Source organism: Ahaetulla prasina, chromosome 4 (assembly GCF_028640845.1).
Source record: "Ahaetulla prasina isolate Xishuangbanna chromosome 4, ASM2864084v1, whole genome shotgun sequence".
Classification (NCBI taxonomy): domain Eukaryota; kingdom Metazoa; phylum Chordata; class Lepidosauria; order Squamata; family Colubridae; genus Ahaetulla; species Ahaetulla prasina.
Window position 1 is genome coordinate 20,949,445 of NC_080542.1, and position 17,338 is coordinate 20,966,782.

Consider the following 17,338-nt stretch of genomic DNA (forward strand, 5'->3'; position numbering starts at 1 on the left):
CTCAGGATTTCTCTTACAGGCCACCTGTGCTGAGAGAGAGAGAGGTACCAGTAGATAGATATGGATGGAGAGACAGTGAATCGAGAAATAGGAGTGTACCTTTATGCGTCCTCAAGTTGCTGTGTGCAGACACATTTCTTGTCTCTGAATTTCTTATATATTCACAACTAAAAGAATATTCATTCTTAACTCCAGGAAATGAGGTAGATCTGCCCTCCAGATTGTCAAGATACAGAACTCAGAATGCTCACCCAATTGCAAAGAATGTTCAAAACTAGTATTTTCCAATGTTGCTGCTCTCCAGATGTGTCAACCACAACTCTCATAGTCAATGGGGCCATAATTATGAATTCTGGGAACTGGGAACTGAAGTCCATAGAACTGGAAATTAGTGTTTCTCAACTTGGGCAGCTTGAAGATGTGTGGTCTTCAACTCCCAAAATTCCCCAGCCAGCTTCCCCAAGTTACATCTTCAAGCTGCCCAGGTTGACAAACATTGGACTAAATCATTCTTGGTAGGTCTCAGGATTTCTCTTACAGGCCACCTGTGCTGAGAAGAGAGAGTTAAAATGAAGGCAAGCTGGTCATAATAACTGGTTTCAACTTCATCAAGAACCATGCTGCAAACATTTAAATGGAAGTGAAGACTTTATTGGGTAGACTTGAATGAAGCTCCACAGACATAAAATACACCTTTGAAATGAATGAATAAAAAATATTGAACTAACAATTACAGAAAATACAGAGAAATTCTAAAGGATTTAGAATTCTGCAGAAGCTGAATGGAAGAGAAAAGTAAATCAGAAACTGGCACATAAGTTCTTACTTCGCTCCTTGTTATTTCAGTGACTTTTTTTACACAAGAGAAATTCAAATTCATTAAGTCCTAGAAGTAATATAAAAAACTGAATAGAACTCAATGAAACAAACAAAAAAACAACTATCAGGCACAGTGTTAGTAGGGGAATGTACAAAAATAAGGCTGTGATTGAAGTCCCACCTCTTTTTACATATGTATGTAAAAATGGATGAGGTTTCAAGTAGTCAGTGGTAGCTGCCAACTTCACTTTTTTGACATCCCCCACTAGCAGGCACCCCTGCTGTCATATGTTCCCCTCTAAGGAATCTTAGTCATCATCAAACAGCATCTTGTGGAGCATGCTAGATGTTCCTCAGAAAGTTCTCCCTTAGAGAAGACATTGGTTTAAAATTTTGATCAGGTACACAGCATAGATGAGGAAGCTGAGTATTACTGATAATTGTCTGGCCATCATGAGTATAATTCATCAATCTCTGGAGGATTACAGGTTCTCCATTTCTAATAATGGAAAAACATAATTATAGAATGGGATCTACAGATCCTCTGATCAACTCTTAAGTGCTGGAAAACATTAAAAGAGGTAATCATTTCCTTCCCGTAGTTTATTATTTGAATTTATTAGTTGTTTCATTTGCTTAAATATTTAACTTCTGCCATTGTGTAGTTGGCCTCCTGTTCATTAGAAACGTCTAACTGTATTTTCCAAAAACCCCTACAGAAAGACCCCAATTATTTGAAGGAGATCACCTGACTACATTGATTATGCCAAACTACAAGATCGGGTTATGGTTTAGAATATTCTCCAGATGCAGCAAATATGAATTGCAAACCAAGTTTAGCATGAACTAGGATGAGTAATTTATTCAGTAAGTAAAATTAAGCATGCCATAGCTTAGTGTAATGGGGGACTCTAGCACAGAGAGTTTTACCGATAGAAGAGAATATTTGCAGCTTTGGGTTAAACCATGGATTCCTTGGTGCTCTAGCACTGATGATGTTACCTAGCCTGGTAATGAAACATTTGCAAGAAAACGATCAAGCTTAGAGAGCACCAAGGCCCCACGAATAAAAGTGTAGTTCACTGGATTGATTTTAAAGACCTGTTTGAAGTGAGAGATGGGTTTAAAAAAAAAAGCTGAGAATATCAATTCAACAAAGCAAATAAGTACCAGGCCACAAAAGGCTCAGAAATTAAGTCAACTTTCACAAATATTATGTTCTCTTCATTTAACTGTGGTGGGAAATGCTCCCTCACATTTTATTTTAAATAGGAGACAGCAAACACTCCATACTTGGTTGTTTTTAATGAGTGTGACATGATTAATTTGAAGACTGAAGCTATATTAGAAAAAATTAGTTCCAGAAAGTTTTGGCAGGTGATAATATTTCTGGTCAACCTTGTGTTGCTAAGCAGGGTTGAGCTGCTTTGTCCTGAAATGAAAAACTTGCATGAAATCAGAAACAGGCAGCATCAGGGCTATAAGTTAACCTGGGAAAAAGACAATGCCAAATCATGACTGTGTTTCTACCAAGAAAATTATAGGAACACATCTAGGAAGTCACCTAGAGTCTACTTTGACTTGAGGGAATCTTAACATAGTTGCGCAAGACCTGGGTTAATTATTAGTCTGTAACGGTTCTCTAAGCTTGGTTCCTTAGCCCAGCCCATCACATCACGAACTACCTCTGTGCAAAGTTCCCCTTGTTTTCGAAAACAAATAGGAATGCCTTCCTACTATTTTCAGAAAACAAATGCTTGGCCTTCTAATTTTGTGCCTCACAGGAGCAAAGATAATTGAAGAGTGAGGAAAAGGAGCATTTTCTTGCAATCTTGCGAAACATCTTCATTAAATCTATGAGCACTTGAGGAAATATTTCTCAATCTCAGTGAGTGTAGGATGTGTGGACTTCAACTCCTAGAATTCCCTAGCCAGCATGGCAGGCTGGGGGTATTCTGGGAGTTGAAGTCCACATACCTTAAACTTTCTAGGCTTAAGAAACACTGCTCTATAATATGTTAGCTCAAGGCTTGGTTAATGAGAAAAGAGATTGCCTTTTTCAGATAGAAATTTCAGACACTCTTACGCAGAGTAAATCTCATTCAATTTAATGGGACTTATTCCCAAGAGATCAGCCACAGAATTGCATTGCAATTTCTATCATTGAGATGTTGCGGTTGTAAGTCGAATCAGATCCAACTTTGCAATATTTTTTATGATGATCATTCATTGAAACATGCAGTCATTAAGCAAATCTACCTTTCCCAATGGGTGCTTTTTGCTGGAAACAAACTAGCATATTGCAATCATGTGACTACGGGATGCTGAACCGGTTATAAATGCAAATTTGGCAAATGTTCAAATTGTGATCACATGACAATGGTATGATGGTCATAAGTGTAAGTATGATCTGAATAACTTTTTCCAAGGCCGTCATAACTTTGAACCATTGCTAATTGAATAGTCATAAATCAAGGACTTTGTATTTATTAATTAGCTGTTTGTTAATAGTTCCTCTGAAATTATTCAGCATCAAAAGTAAAATTATTCAGGATTAAATGTTACTAGCGTAGGAAAAATTAAGAAAAAGTTATATAATAAGATGAATTAGTTTAACTTGCTAAATTTTCTGAAATCCACTGGAGCCTACAGAAACAAACCTTTGATATATGAGCAAGGCCAGGCAAAGCATAATGCTATTTCCTACTTAATATATGTTCACATAATTCAAAATTTAAACTCTTGTATTTATACATTTTGTACATTGTGCCTACTAGATATTTCCATTTTGTCTTTATGTTCATCCAAAGACTTTAGAAAGGAAGTCTTTCTAAAAAGACTTCCTCTCTCTTCTCTGACTCTTTTAAACTTAGTACATTTGAAGGACAAAGCACAGAAGAATAATTGGATAGGCCTCTGAATTAAATAAAGGCGTTTAAACCTACCTATGTCTTACTGCTAACTATATCAGCTCTTTGGGGGATGCCCAGATAAATCCTTTCCTTTGTAGATATTCCCAGAGAGCGAACACAATGAAAAAAAAATCTGATTCATTAAAATCTGAGTTAATAAAAACAATCTAGTTAGGATATTCCTAATCCGTATGCATAAAAGCCATTCACTTCTGAGCACGAATCAGCCAAGCAATTTGCAGCATCATAAAATTTTTTAGCAAACATAATTTTTGTTAATATACTTTCTTTCCAGCGATGGTGATCAAGACTTCCTTCTACAATGCAGACTCAAAGCCTGATCAATGCTCATTATTCTTCAGGCACAACCCCTCACTGCCATTACCTGGAAATTTGTTAACTACCCAACCTCCCACCGACCTTTTTTTCCTCTAAAAGAAGAGGAAAAATGTGGGGAGGGGGGAGTACTTGGTAAAACTGGGCTGGGCCAATGTTTTAAGATGTCTCTGCTTTTGGGTCTGCTATACCTACCTATGGCTTATAATAAAGCAGGAGAAATGGAGATGCAGAGGATTTTCAGAAGAGAAGTTGAGGGACAGAAACTCCTCCATCTTCACTCATCCTTCACACATGAACAAGGCACATCTTAACCTAAGGCTCAGGGTATAGAGGATATAGGATATACATCTATCCTGTAGGACAGGGGTGTCAAACTGGCGGCCTGCGGGCTGGACGAGTCACGTCCAGGCCACGCCCACCCCCACTCCATGAAGGGGAAAAAATGTCGCGATATGTCACATGATGGCAGCGTGATGCGGCGAGTTTGACACCCGTGCTGTAGGATAATAAGGTATACCAAATGATGTCTATGTGAATCATAAAAATGGTCTGCTCCAGAAGAACCTTAAGAGGTGAATCTATCTCTTGGTCACTATTTAAGACAGGGGTCCCCAACCCCAGGGCCATAACTCACTACTGGGCAATGGTGGGATTCAAAATTTTTTACTATCGGTTCTGTGGGTGTGGCATGGCTTGGTGGGCGTGGCTTTGCTTGTGGGCATGGCAGGGGAAGGATACTGTAAAATCTCCATTCCAGGGGAAAGTTACTGAAAAATCCCCATTTCCTCCCAATCAGCTGGGACTTGGGAGGCAGAGAATAGATGGGGCGGGGCCAGTCAGAGGTGGTATTTACCGGTTCTCTGAACTACTCAAAATTTCTGCTACCGGTTCTCCAGAACTGGTCAGAACCTGCTGAATACCACCTCTGCTACTGGGCCTTGAGCCATTCAGAACCGGGCCATGGAAGTGGCAGGTGAGTGCGTGCACATGTGCGCATCCCCACACATGTGAGCAATGGTGGCATGTGCGCTGCATTTGTGCTCTCAACTATCCCCTCCCCCCCCCCCCCGGCTCACCCACGATCCCTCAAAGCCAGAAATTCTGATTTAGGAGGGATTCTGATTTAAGGGAAATGTCTATGGAGATTCTCAGTCATCTGAGTCATGGTTATCCCAAAGGTGCTTTTTCAAAAGGCAACTGGACTTTGTTTTTCCTTTCATTTCGCTTCTTATCTAAACTGAACTGAAGAAGCTTCTTGGCTGAGAAGCAAAATGTCTTCAGGGAAAAACAAAGGAAGCCCTATTTAGGAGGAACTTTCACCTAACTTATTGGAGGCTGAGGACCCCTGAGAAGACTCCTTAAGGGGCTCTGGTACTTTGCCATTGGCATCCCCAATCGCCTCTGAAGGGGACCCTGTCTCAGCCTCTCCACAAAGCAGCTGCTCTGTTTCCTCCTTGCCTCCTTTCCCATTGACATCTTCCATAGCTATGGAAGGTACCCTAGACTGACGCTTCCCAAAGAAAGTCACAAGAGTCCCACGCCGGGTTTCCCCTTCCCCTCCAGACCCCGCCTGTTGCTCCACGTCCTTATCCAAGCCCGTATCATCTGGCAACGTGGCTTGTCCAGCCCATTCTGGGGAATTGAAGCTGGTAGAGCCAGAGTGACGGCGGCGCCTAAGGCACAGGAAGGCTAGGAAACCTACAAGCAGCAGGATGGTGAAAACAACGGCCAAAATGATGACAGAGTGTTTCTTCTCTGAGTTGCCTTTATCAAGAGAGTCAAATATTGCTGAACTGTTGATACTTGTCACTGATGTGCTGGAAGGACTAGACATATAGTGGCTGCCAGTCTCAGGACTCTGAGTTAATTCTGGAACAGCTTGACTTGGTGGCATTGGCTCTTTTCTGTCCTCTTTTGGTTTTGTGCTCTTTGTTGTTTCAAGCGAGGCAATTGCACTTGATGTTTGCTCAGAGAAGCTCCCTTGGGATCTGGTTCCCAAATCCTTTGTTGGAGAAGATACCGTCTCATTATCAAAGTGTGGTGTGACAGCCATTTTAGAGGGAACTTCCTTCTGAACAGGAGCTGTTATGGATTCTTGTACCTCTGTTGCTTCCGTACGAGGATGTTTTGCTTTGATAGAGACGGTGACTTTACTTGGCATAGGGGAGGAAGTGTCTTCTGGGACAGCAGTGTTCACGGCAGTGGCAGATTGTAGTTCCTGTTTTGAAACTGGAGGTGCTGCGTTCAAGGACAGTGATGGTTGCCCTGAAGTGCTCAAACTTCTGCTGAGAGTGCCAGGCGTTGTGGCATCAGGAAGTGATGTCATAGAAATCTCCGCAGCCATCTTAGAAGATGCTGGAAAAGGTGAGGTGCTTATATTTACACCTGCTGTTTTATTTACCTGGGTGGTCACATCTGTTGTGGCAACATCCTCTGCAAGAATATCTGTGGCAAAAAGTAGGAAGGCAACAAAGAGCATTGTGTGGCCAATTACTTGCTGGAACAAGGATCTTGATTTTTCCATGGGAGCGGAATTTCAGAGCCCCGGGCCTCTTGGTGTGGAATACGTCAATAGGCTAAGAAGAACTTGGGAACAAAAACATGACAAGTTTGTAAGAGAAATTTCCAGAAAATTGTATGCTTAAGACAGAGGAGCAAAACTTTAGAATGACTTGAAAGGTTCAATCTGAGAAAGAGAATGGCCTAAATTGGCAGTCCTTACAAAAGGATTCTTTTTATGCCTGGAATATGTGGAGATCCATATCCAAAGATAGGGATTTCCATCTGCATTGCAACCTGCACCACAATGCCTACGTTGATGGAAAGAATACCATATAACTCTTACACATGATAGTTTGGATAGAGCTGAGGAAGCACCACCTCACTCTCTCTTGAATTTTTTGAGACCCCTCCACTCTCCCACCCATGCCCCTGGTGGTCCAAAGGTATATTTCTCTCTCCTTAGTTTCATGTCATTTGTGTTTACTGAAGAAGAGACACCTTACCAATGGCTGATTCACAACTCACAATTCAGCCTGAGAAAATGCATTCCAAAATCTCACAATAAAAATAGATATGTGAACAGGCAGTTCAAGAGTGGAACTGTAATCTTAAAGGGGTGAAATCTAAATTTTTTTGCCACTGGTTCTGTGGGCGTGGCCTGGTGGGCGTGGCCTGGTGGGCGTGAGACTGGGTGGGCGTGGCCAACATGACATTACTCATGTCTGTCTGTCTGTCTGTCTGTCTTTCTTTCTTTCTTTCTTTCTTTCTTTCTTTCTTTCTTTCTTTCTCTCTTTCCTTCCTTCCTTCCTTCCTTCCTTCCTTCCTTCCTTCCTTCCTTCCTTCCTTCCTTTCTGTCTCTCTCACACACACAAACACATATACACCTGGTTTGAGCAGCAGCTGCTGCGGGAGAAGGAAGAAAGTGTCCCCCGTCATGGGCTGCCTAGGAGCTCTGAGTCAGCTGAAAAAATGTTCAGTTCTTGGGGAGATGAGAAAAGAGAGTGTTTCTTTTCTCGTCTCCCCAAGAACTAAACTTTTTTAAGCTGACTCAGAGCTCCCAGGCAGCCCGAAGGCCCTGCAATGAGGTGGATCCAGGCTAATGCCATTGCAATCCTGACCATAGCCTTGATCCTAGGCACTTTCTAGTAAAAGTAACAGGACAGCAAGCCTCATTCGGCCGCGTCCAGCCGGTTTCCCAGCAGCATCGGCGTTGGCGGAGTTAAGAGTGGGCAGAAAAGAGAAGAGTCCAGCAAAGTCGAGCTCCATAAAGAAGAGAGGACCGTCCCCCTTCTCCTAAGTGTGGCTTTCCCCTCTTGGGGTCCCAATGCCCACCGATGGGCTGGCAATTCCCACGGCTGCCTTATTGCAGAATCAGATGCTGTGCAGGCGTGGGGAGGTCATGGAGGGGGACGAAGGAAAGAAAGCATGCGGAGGTGTGGAAGTGTCGGCCGAGTTTGCAGAGAGATTGGCCGAGTGGATGCTGCTGGTGAGGAGGAAGAGAGGGAGTGGTAAAGTGGTGGGGAGGCAGCTTACTCCCTTCCCTGAAGCCCTGCCATGCTTGACTGCCTTCCACGGGGGCTTCTGCTTTCCTGCCTTTGCAATCTGGCCACTGGAATGCCGGGAAGGCAGCGTAGAAGGCAGGCAAGCGGTGCAGGACTGCGGGTTGTGGATCGGTTTGGGGGCATGGCCAGCCAGCCATTGCTCCTGGTTCAGCGAACTAGCCCCAGTCTTCGCTACCTACTCGCCCAATCCAGTCCGATCCGGTAGCATTTCACCCCTGCTTTAAGCCATATTTCATCACTGCAGATGAGAACCGAGTCATCAACAGATCTGTGTGAATTGTGAGTTCTGCAGGAAAGCTTCTGAATTCTGTTATTCCGAATGTGGCAAGGGGTGCAGAACAGTCGTGGGTTGCTACCACTTTGCACCAGTTCACGCAAACTCATTGTTGGGAGTGTCAGGCTAGCCCCTGAATATACGAGAAGTCGGTGGCCAGCCAGCTAGCTGGTGTACAGCATGAATACTGGTGCTCTGGGGAAAACGCTGATATCTCAGCTGATTTGGGGATCCTTTATGGATCATAGCTGTCCTGTAGAGACAGCGAAGAAGGGAGGCACTGGCCGGTGCGAACAGGGAAGTTGCAAATTCCCTGGAGCGCCGGTATTAGCCTCCGACCCACCAGAGAGGGAAAACAGCTATTAGGAGCTGTCAAAAGCTGGGGCAGCCACACAAAAGAATTGAGCAGGAGCGGTGATTGAATGGAGTATTGTTACCGGGTGAGTGATTGGCCAACTCACAGGTAAGAAGAAAATATTTTAAAGCTTAAAAGAAGTTCCAACTGGAAATTAGCGACTAATTGGTACACGGAAAGTTAAAGTGAAGGGGAGAAAAAAGTAAAGAGGAACTTTAAGATCAAAGCCCTAAAAGGAAATCCATCTGGATTTGAAATTGGACCTGGAAGAAATTAAAAATAAATAAAGGGAAAAGAAAATTGAGGAAAATATCTTTTGCCAACAAAAGGATTGAGGAAGAGGAAGCAATCATCTCTGTGAATTAATAAGTGACATTTTGTAGCCAAGTGCTTTGTGAATTGGATAGAGATATCTGCTGGAAGAAAGAAAGTATAGCATTTCCTAAACCGTGGGAAGTGACAGGAGGAGTGTTTGTTTGGACAGCTGCAGTATGACTTCAAGATAGGAGTAAAAAGAGCAAAGATTTGAATTGGAACGGCTTAAAGGAACATTTGAATTGGACATTATTTGGAAATAAAAAAGAAGGCGAACAAAAAACAGAGGCATGATATGGTTATATTTTATGGACTTGAATTTGAATTTTATAAGTGAAAATAACAAACTTAAAAATATTTTCTCCTTAAATTGAGAATATGCAGAGTTGGGAGGATGAGGATGAGGAACTAAGGGAGATGCTTCAAACGGCGCGAGAATCATTTAAGGGTAATAAAGACGTGGAGGAGTGGTTGAAATGTAAGGAAAAAAAGGATGAAGAAATTAAGAAGGAAAAGCAAGAGGAACAAGAATACAATGCTGAAAAGGAAATAATTGAAGATAGAAATATAGATGATTACACTGGGATTAACAGTGATAGAATAAAAATGGATAGGGGGATGTATACTTTAAAAAAGAAGAGAATAGAAGGAAATGGGAAAAGATTGAGAGGGAAGATTAAAAGAGTAAAATAAATAAATGATTACACTGGGATAAACAGTGACAGAGCAAAAAAAGATAGGGGAAAATATCTCTCAAAAAAGAAGAGAAGAGGAGGAAATGGGGAAAGATTGAAGGAGAAAATTAAAAAAGTAAAAATTAGAGAAAAGAGATGGAAATAAAGATACAAGAAAGAGAAAAAGAAAAAGAAGATAAGAGAATGGGAGAAAGGAAGGAAAATATCAAGAAATGGAATTTTGGAGAGATTGAAAGAAAATGGTTAAAAGAGGAAGATAAATGAATAGTAGAAAAGAAATTAAAATAGTTGTAGAAATTTTATGTAAGAATAAATTAGAAGAAATATATAGATATATAGTAAAAGGGAAGTAAGAAAGGATGAAATGAAGTATAGGTGAGAAGCAAAAAAGAAGAAATATATTGTTTAATGTAAAATGGAGAAGTAGATGAAATGTGAAAGATATATTGAGATATATGCTTTACGGTCTGAGGATGCATGGAATTGGAGAGAATCATAGTGGATGGTAAAGAAATATATTTTAAATATAGAAAAAAATAAAGAAATTAATTGAAATTAAGATATAAAATTGAAAAGAAGTAAAAAAGGAAGAAATATATTATTTAAGAAAAATAGTCCAGCAGATGAAATGTGAAAGATAGAATGGTTTATAAGTGAAAATAATTGAAAGTGAGATGTAAAATGGAACAAAATTGAAACGTTAGTAAATGATGTATCCAAATGAAAGAGAAAAATAATTATTGAACTGGGAACAAGAAATTTTTAAAAAAAAAAAACAAGAGGTGGAAGGTTATATTGTTATAAGGTAAAAATGGAATAAGATGAAAGATAATATTAATAAGTAAAATGTATAAGAGGAATTCTGAGAAACATATTTAATAAATGGGAAAATCGGGGTTGTCTGGATACCATAGTGGAAAATATTGAAATGAAAATGAATACTGCAATAGAGAGAGAGAAGGAGGAGGAGAGAGATGGAAGAAAGGAAGAAGGAGAGGGAAAGAAGAAAGGGAAGAGGAGAGGAAGAAAGGAGGGGAAACAAGAGTAGGAGAGAAGGTTAGAGAGGGAGGAAGAATTGAGGAGAGGGAGAAAGGAAGCGGAATTAGAGAAGAAATAGAAGAGGAGAGAAGAAAGCAGGAAGGATAAAAGAAAGGAAGGAGAAGAGAAGAGAAGAGAAGAGAAGAGAAGAGAAGAGAAGAGAAGAGAAGAGAAGAAAAGAGTGCTGTAAAATAAAAAAGATAAAATGGAAGAAAGACAACCCCAAACATGTTTGAACATGGCAGGATAAAAATTGAATTAATTAAAAAACAATAAAATAGAATATATATTAGTAATAATGGAGAAATTAGAACTCGAGGGCGAAAGAAGATGTGGTTTATATAAATGAGCATAGACATATTAAGATATGATCAAATTATGGAAAAATAATATTTTGGCAGAAATTGTAACGAAAATCTATCTGGATATATTAAGTTGTATATGATATGATATGGCCAATCCTCTGTTCATAACATGTGTGTGTGGGGCCCCCCGAAATCAATAAAAATTGACCAAAAAAAAAGAATATACGAGAAGTCTTGGGCAAAGTCTTCTTCTTGGCCTCACATCAGAGAGCAAACACGCACATTCTTTGGAAGAACTTTGCCCAAGACTTCTCATATATTCAAGGGCTAGTCTGACGCTCCCAACAATGAGTTTGGTGGCGATCTAAGGAAATGTCTTCCAGCTCTTCAGGATCGATTTTAAGAGCGCCGAGAAGCTGAGAGCAAAAGTAGCAGCAGCAAGAGCAACTGACATGTGGCATATCCCTCCTAAGTCCTCTTCCGGGGGACAGGGCTTCACCGCCGCCTCTTTTCCTCAGAGGTGCGGTGTCTGCCTCCAAGTCCTTGCGGAGGGACACACACACACGCACACGACCCTGTTGCCCCCATTTTCCAGTCGAGGCTGCTCGGCAGGCAGGCTTTTATTTTGTCAGCCCAAGAGGGGGAGGTATGTAGGAAACCGCCCTGTCTCTGCAGCATCGGTCATGTGACTGAGTGGGCATGGCCAACTGGATGTCACTCACAGCGAGGTGTTGCCCTGCCTTGCCATGAGTGACTTTGAGTTGACCACGCCCCTTCAGTCACATGACCACCAAACCACTCCCACTTAGTCACATGCCCACCAAGCCATGCCCACCAAACAAGCCACGCCCACAGAACTGGTAGTAAAAAAATTTAACCCACCCCTGGTGCAGAGCTCAGCTTTATAAAGCCAATATAATTTATTCACCAGTGGTTACACCTGTAAAATGGAACACTTCTTGGAGTTTAGTCCCTTTTCATGTCACTCTCAACCTGATAGCCAACCTGCAACCACGTGGCTAAGAGTCCAGAGATGCGACAGGCCCCTTTCCTAAAAGAATATTTTGCCTTTTGACCACTAGGTGGCAATAGCAGATATAGTTTACATTTGCCCTATGTAAAATATGAGGAAATAATGAAGTTTGGCAAGAAACTATTCTTCATCCAGAGATGACATCGACTGGAAGCCAGGGCTAACACACATGGTAAACAGGAAAAAATAAGTTTTCTTCTGAAAGAAAGAGATTTTAAAAAAATAAACTTTAGTTCCTTTGCCTCAGGAGTGCGCACAAAATGAGTACCTGAAAGGCAGTGGTGGTATTCACTTACCTTCGCTATCGGTTTGCAAATGTGACCATACACAGGACCTTCTGCGCATGTGCAAAGCAAGAGTGATGACGTCCAGGCAGATGGGCAGAGCCTCCCGGTGCTGGCGCCACCAGTTCGCCCAAAACCAGTTAGAACCAGCAGAATACCACCACTGCTGCAAGGCCCAAGGAACCAAGAACAACATGTGGAGTTATTTCTTTATTGCAGGGCTGTCAAACTCAAGGCCCGCAGGCTGGATCTGGCCTGCAGGGTGCTTACATCCGGCCCACCCTGGAAACAGTGAAGGACCAGCCCACGGTGCCTATGCCAGCGAAAATGTTCAGCCGTGATGGCCTCCTGCAACCCATTGCCAGTGAAGACAGGTTGGGGAAGCTGTGCATAGCCCGCCCAGGCTCCATTTTCAGCTGCAATGGCCTCCTGAAGCCCTCTGCCAGTGAAAACGCAGTCCAGGCTTCCCTGGCCAAACCCACCCTGGCCACGTCCCCCCACCCAAGTCAAACACAACCCTGATGCTGCCCTCAATAAAATTGAGTTTGACACCCCTGCTTTATAGTATTTGCCTATTGATAGAAATGACTCAAATGTGCTTCCCCCCAACACACACAAAAGGCAATTGGACTATGTTTCTTTTTGAGGAAGGAATGTTTTTTCCTTGAAGAAGAAGACAAAGGAAGAAGTTTCTTTCTTCAAGGGAAAAGCATTTCTTCCCCAAGAAAAAACACACACAGTCAAGTTGCCTTTTGGAAAGAATAGAATAGAATAGAATAGAATAGAATAGAATAGAATAGAATAGAATAGAATAGAATAGAATAGGATTCTTTATTGGCCAAGTGTGAATGGACACAAAAGAATTTTGTCTTTGGTGCATATGCTCTCAGTGTACATAAAGAAAAAATAAAATACAATCATCAAAAATCATAAGATATAACACTTATTAGAATACTAATAAGCAATCAAATCATACTAGGAAACAATAAAACAATATAAATTGTAAAGATACAAGCAACGAAGCTGTCGAAGTGCTGTCCCGGTGTCTGGAAGCCGTACGGGTCTGGATGGGGAGAAACAGGCTCAAGCTCAATCCCTCCAAGACGGAGTGGCTGTGGATGCCGGCACCCCGGTACAGTCAGCTGCAGTCAACTGCAGCTGACTGTTGGGGGCGAGTCATTGGCCCCAATGGAAAGGGTGCGCAACTTGGGTGTTCTCCTGGATGGACGGCTGTCGTTTGAAGACCATTTGGCAGCCGTCTCCAGGAGAGCTTTTTACCAGGTGTGCCTGGTCCGCCAGTTGCGCTCCTTCTTTGACCGGGATGCCTTATGCACGGTCACTCACGCTCTTGTCACTTCTCGTTTGGATTATTGCAATGCTCTCTACATGGGGCTTCCCCTGAAGTGCACCCGGAGGCTTCAGTTAGTTCAGAATGCAGCTGCGCGGATGATTGAGGGAGCCCCACGTTGCTCCCACGTAACACCACTCCTGCACAGTCTGCACTGGCTTCCTGTGGTCTTTCGGGTGCGCTTTAAGGTTTTGGTTACCACCTTTAAAGCGCTCCATGGCTTAGGGCCTGGGTACTTACGGGACCGCCTGCTGTTACCTTATGCCTCCCACCGACCTGTACGCTCACACAGAGAGGGTCTTCTCAGGGTGCCGTCCGCCAAGCAATGTCAGCTGGCGGCCCCCAGGGGAAGGGCCTTCTCTGTAGGAGCTCCTACCCTTTGGAACAAACTTCCCCCTGGTTTGCGCCAATTACCCGACCTTCGGACCTTTCGCCGTGAGCTGAAAACGCATTTGTTTATTCAAGCGGGACTGGCTTAAATTTTTAATTCTAAACAATTTTAATCGGGATTATTATTTACCAATTTTAAGGGTTTTAAATTTGTTTGTTTTAAATTTCGGCCATTTATGGATTATGCTTGTTTTAAGTTTTTGTTTTAATTGTACATTGTGTTGTTTTTTATAATTTGGCTGTACACTGCCCTGAATCCTTCGGGAGAAGGGCGGTATAAAAATCTAAATAAATAAATAAATAAATAAATAAATAAATAAATAAATAAATAAATAAACATGTTTGTCTCAAACCATGATCTGGATGACTGAGAATCTCCTTAGATATTGACCAAAACCTTGGCAGGCTGAAGCAACTATCTGCATAACGACTAGGTATTCTCTGTGAATTGCTAGGGAGGGTCCGCCTTCACCTTCTTTCTGCAAAGACTCCAAGCTTCTCTGTCTCTTTGCTCTCTCCCTCCTGCAATTCCAGACTACATCCCACCACAGATCCTCTGTAACTTTCCAGTTGTTTCCCTCGAAGGAGAATGTGTGTGTGTGTGTGTATGTGTGTGTTTTTAAATGTTGTTATTATCTCCAACTGATTTACGGAAGATGAAAGTGGTGACTACTTACTTTCATTAATGAATGAACAAAGAGAACAGAATAACTTCAGAAAATTGACCCTTCCATTCTCCACTGAGAGAATTAATCTCAATTAGAACTGAAGAAGCTTCTTGGATGAGAAGCGAAATGTTTTCAAAGGGAAAAAAGCAAGAAAGTCCAGTTGCCTTTTGAAAAAAAATAGCACTTTGGGACAACCATGACCTGGAAGATTGAGAATATCTGTAGACAATTGACTCTGTGGTTTGAAGTCTTTTTTTATGCTCTTAAAGGTAAAGGTTCCTGTCACATATATGTGCTAGTCGTTCCCAACTCTAGAGGGCGGTGCTCATCTCCGTTCCAAAGCCGAAGAGCCAACACTGTCTGAAGACGTCTCCGTGGTCATGTGGCTGGCATGACTAAATGCCAAAGACGTATAGAACGCTGCTACCTTCCCACCAAAGGTGGTCTCTATTTTTCTACTTGCATTTTTATGTGCTTTCGAACTGCTAGGTTGGCAGAAGCTCGGACAAGTAACGGGATATATACATACATACATATATATATATACTCCTGCTCTATAGGAAGCAACTATTATGCATCCCATGGAGTGCAAAAATAACAAACAAAGAAGTCCTAGCCCAAACTTCACCAAAAAGATCACTTGAAGCCAAGATCACCAAACAGAGGCTATCGTATTTTGGTAGAGCTGACTCACTCAAAAAGTCAACCATGCTGAGAGTGACCAGCAGAAAAAGGAAAAGGAGCTGTCCTAGTACCACTGGCTGGACACCATAAAGGATGACACCAGGATGACCATGGCCGCTCTGAAGGAGGCGGTACAAGACAGAGGGGCAGGGAGAATGCTGATCCATAGGGTGGCCAAGAGTTCGACACAGGTGAATGGCTGACAATGATAATGACAAGTCTGAAAAAAACCAAGACGTGCTTATTCACGTCTTGACAAACAAGACTTGGAAGGAATCCATTGCTGCAAAGTGAGTGTAGAGTTCTCTGTGTATTGTGTAATGATTCTCTTAGCTACATGGAGGAACTTGGCTTTGTGACAGAGCCATGGAAAGGAAGTCTAGTAAAGAAGATGGAGGTCAATGAATATAAATGGCAGAGAATCTCTCATAAGTGACTGCCACCAACGTATAGAGAGACTGGAGGTCCTCTGGAACTTTCTTGGTGCTACTAGCTTCCATGAAACCAAACCCAGCAAAAAATACAAGGTCGTTTGTGTTTCTCACCCATTTGAATCAGCATCTCCTTCACCCTCCCAGTAGAGTTTCAGGTTGGAGGCAAAGTTGCAAGAGGAAAAGAGAGATGATAGCACCATGTGCTTGTCAACCTGAAGGCACACCTGCAGCTCTTCTTGCGGTTTCATAGGATGGAAAATTTCCTACCAGCACCACACTCAACACAACTGAATGAGAATTCAGGGACTTTTCTTCATGCATTAGGAGAGGAGAGGAGGGGAGGGGAGGGGAGGGGAGGAAAGGAAGAGGGGAGAGGGGAGAGGGGAGGGAGAGAAGGAGAGAGAGAAGAAGAGGGGAGAGGGAGAGGGAGAGAAGGAAGAGAAGGAGAAAGAGAGGGAGATGTTTATTTTAAGAAAGTACAATAGAAAAGTGGACAGAAAAGTAAGTCCCAAACAATCCACAGGAACTCTTCAACTACAATTAAAAACTAGGAGAGTGCAAACTTTCAACTGCTCATACACTTAATGAAGATGTTTGGCAAGATTGCAAGGAAACAGAAACTAAAGAAACAGCTTTCTGGTGTTGCAACTGTTTATCTTTCTCAAGACACTGTCCTCTTCACCTGCTCCTAGTATGTTGAAAAAACATGTCTATTTCTCTTTGCTTAGGAAGTGAGGGTTTAATTTTTTTAAAAAAAGAAATATTAAATATTATACTTAAAATTTGCTCACCATCAAATTGGAGTCCCCTCCTCCCTCCTTATATTTCAACCTGGATGGCTACTGATGCTGTATTTTTGGCCTTAGGGCAGCCTCTTCCCCCCTCCCCCCAATGACTATTATAAAGGTCATTAAAACTCCATCAGTGCATCTCGCAATACACACCATGCCAGGGTGCTGAAACTGTTTTGCTAGCAGTAGATCATTAAAGTTAAAAAACCAAGTATATTTGATTAATGAAAGACAAATCTGGAACAGAACAACATAACTGGAGCATGTAGAGAGTTTTGAAAATAAAGGCCTTTGATAACTCCTGTATACTACTTTTTCGTATAAATCCACTACCATTTCTTCTTGGTAATTCCATCAGGAGACCAGGAGGCAAAGAAGTCCCTATAGCAAAAAGGGTCTCCAAACTTGGCAATTTTAAGACTTGTAGACATCAACTCCCACAATTCTATGCTATGCTGGCTAAGGAATTCTGGGAGTTGAAGTTCACAAGTCTTAAAGTTGCCAGGTGTGGAGACCCCTGCCCTATAGGAATTATCACACGCAGGTATGTTCTAAACCAGATGAAGCAGCTGATATATGGTCTCTTCCAC

At 42.1% G+C, this 17,338-nt stretch overlaps 1 protein-coding gene across 3 annotated transcripts in view; it reads right to left on the reverse strand.

Moving 5' to 3' along the window:
• Positions 1-647: 647 nt before the first annotated feature.
• The window catches only part of SPN (sialophorin), a 46,139-nt gene continuing 29,448 nt past the window's right edge, over positions 648-17,338 (reverse strand). For 2 of the 3 annotated variants that reach the window (XM_058180561.1, XM_058180563.1), the window contains one exon: positions 648-6,656. In XM_058180561.1, coding sequence (XP_058036544.1) covers positions 5,374-6,594 — 1,221 coding nt within the window. In that variant the 5' untranslated portion in view covers positions 6,595-6,656 and the 3' untranslated portion in view covers positions 648-5,373. Of the gene's footprint in view, positions 6,657-16,068; positions 16,269-17,338 lie in introns of all 3 variants that reach the window. The other variant, XM_058180562.1, reaches the window with a different exon arrangement.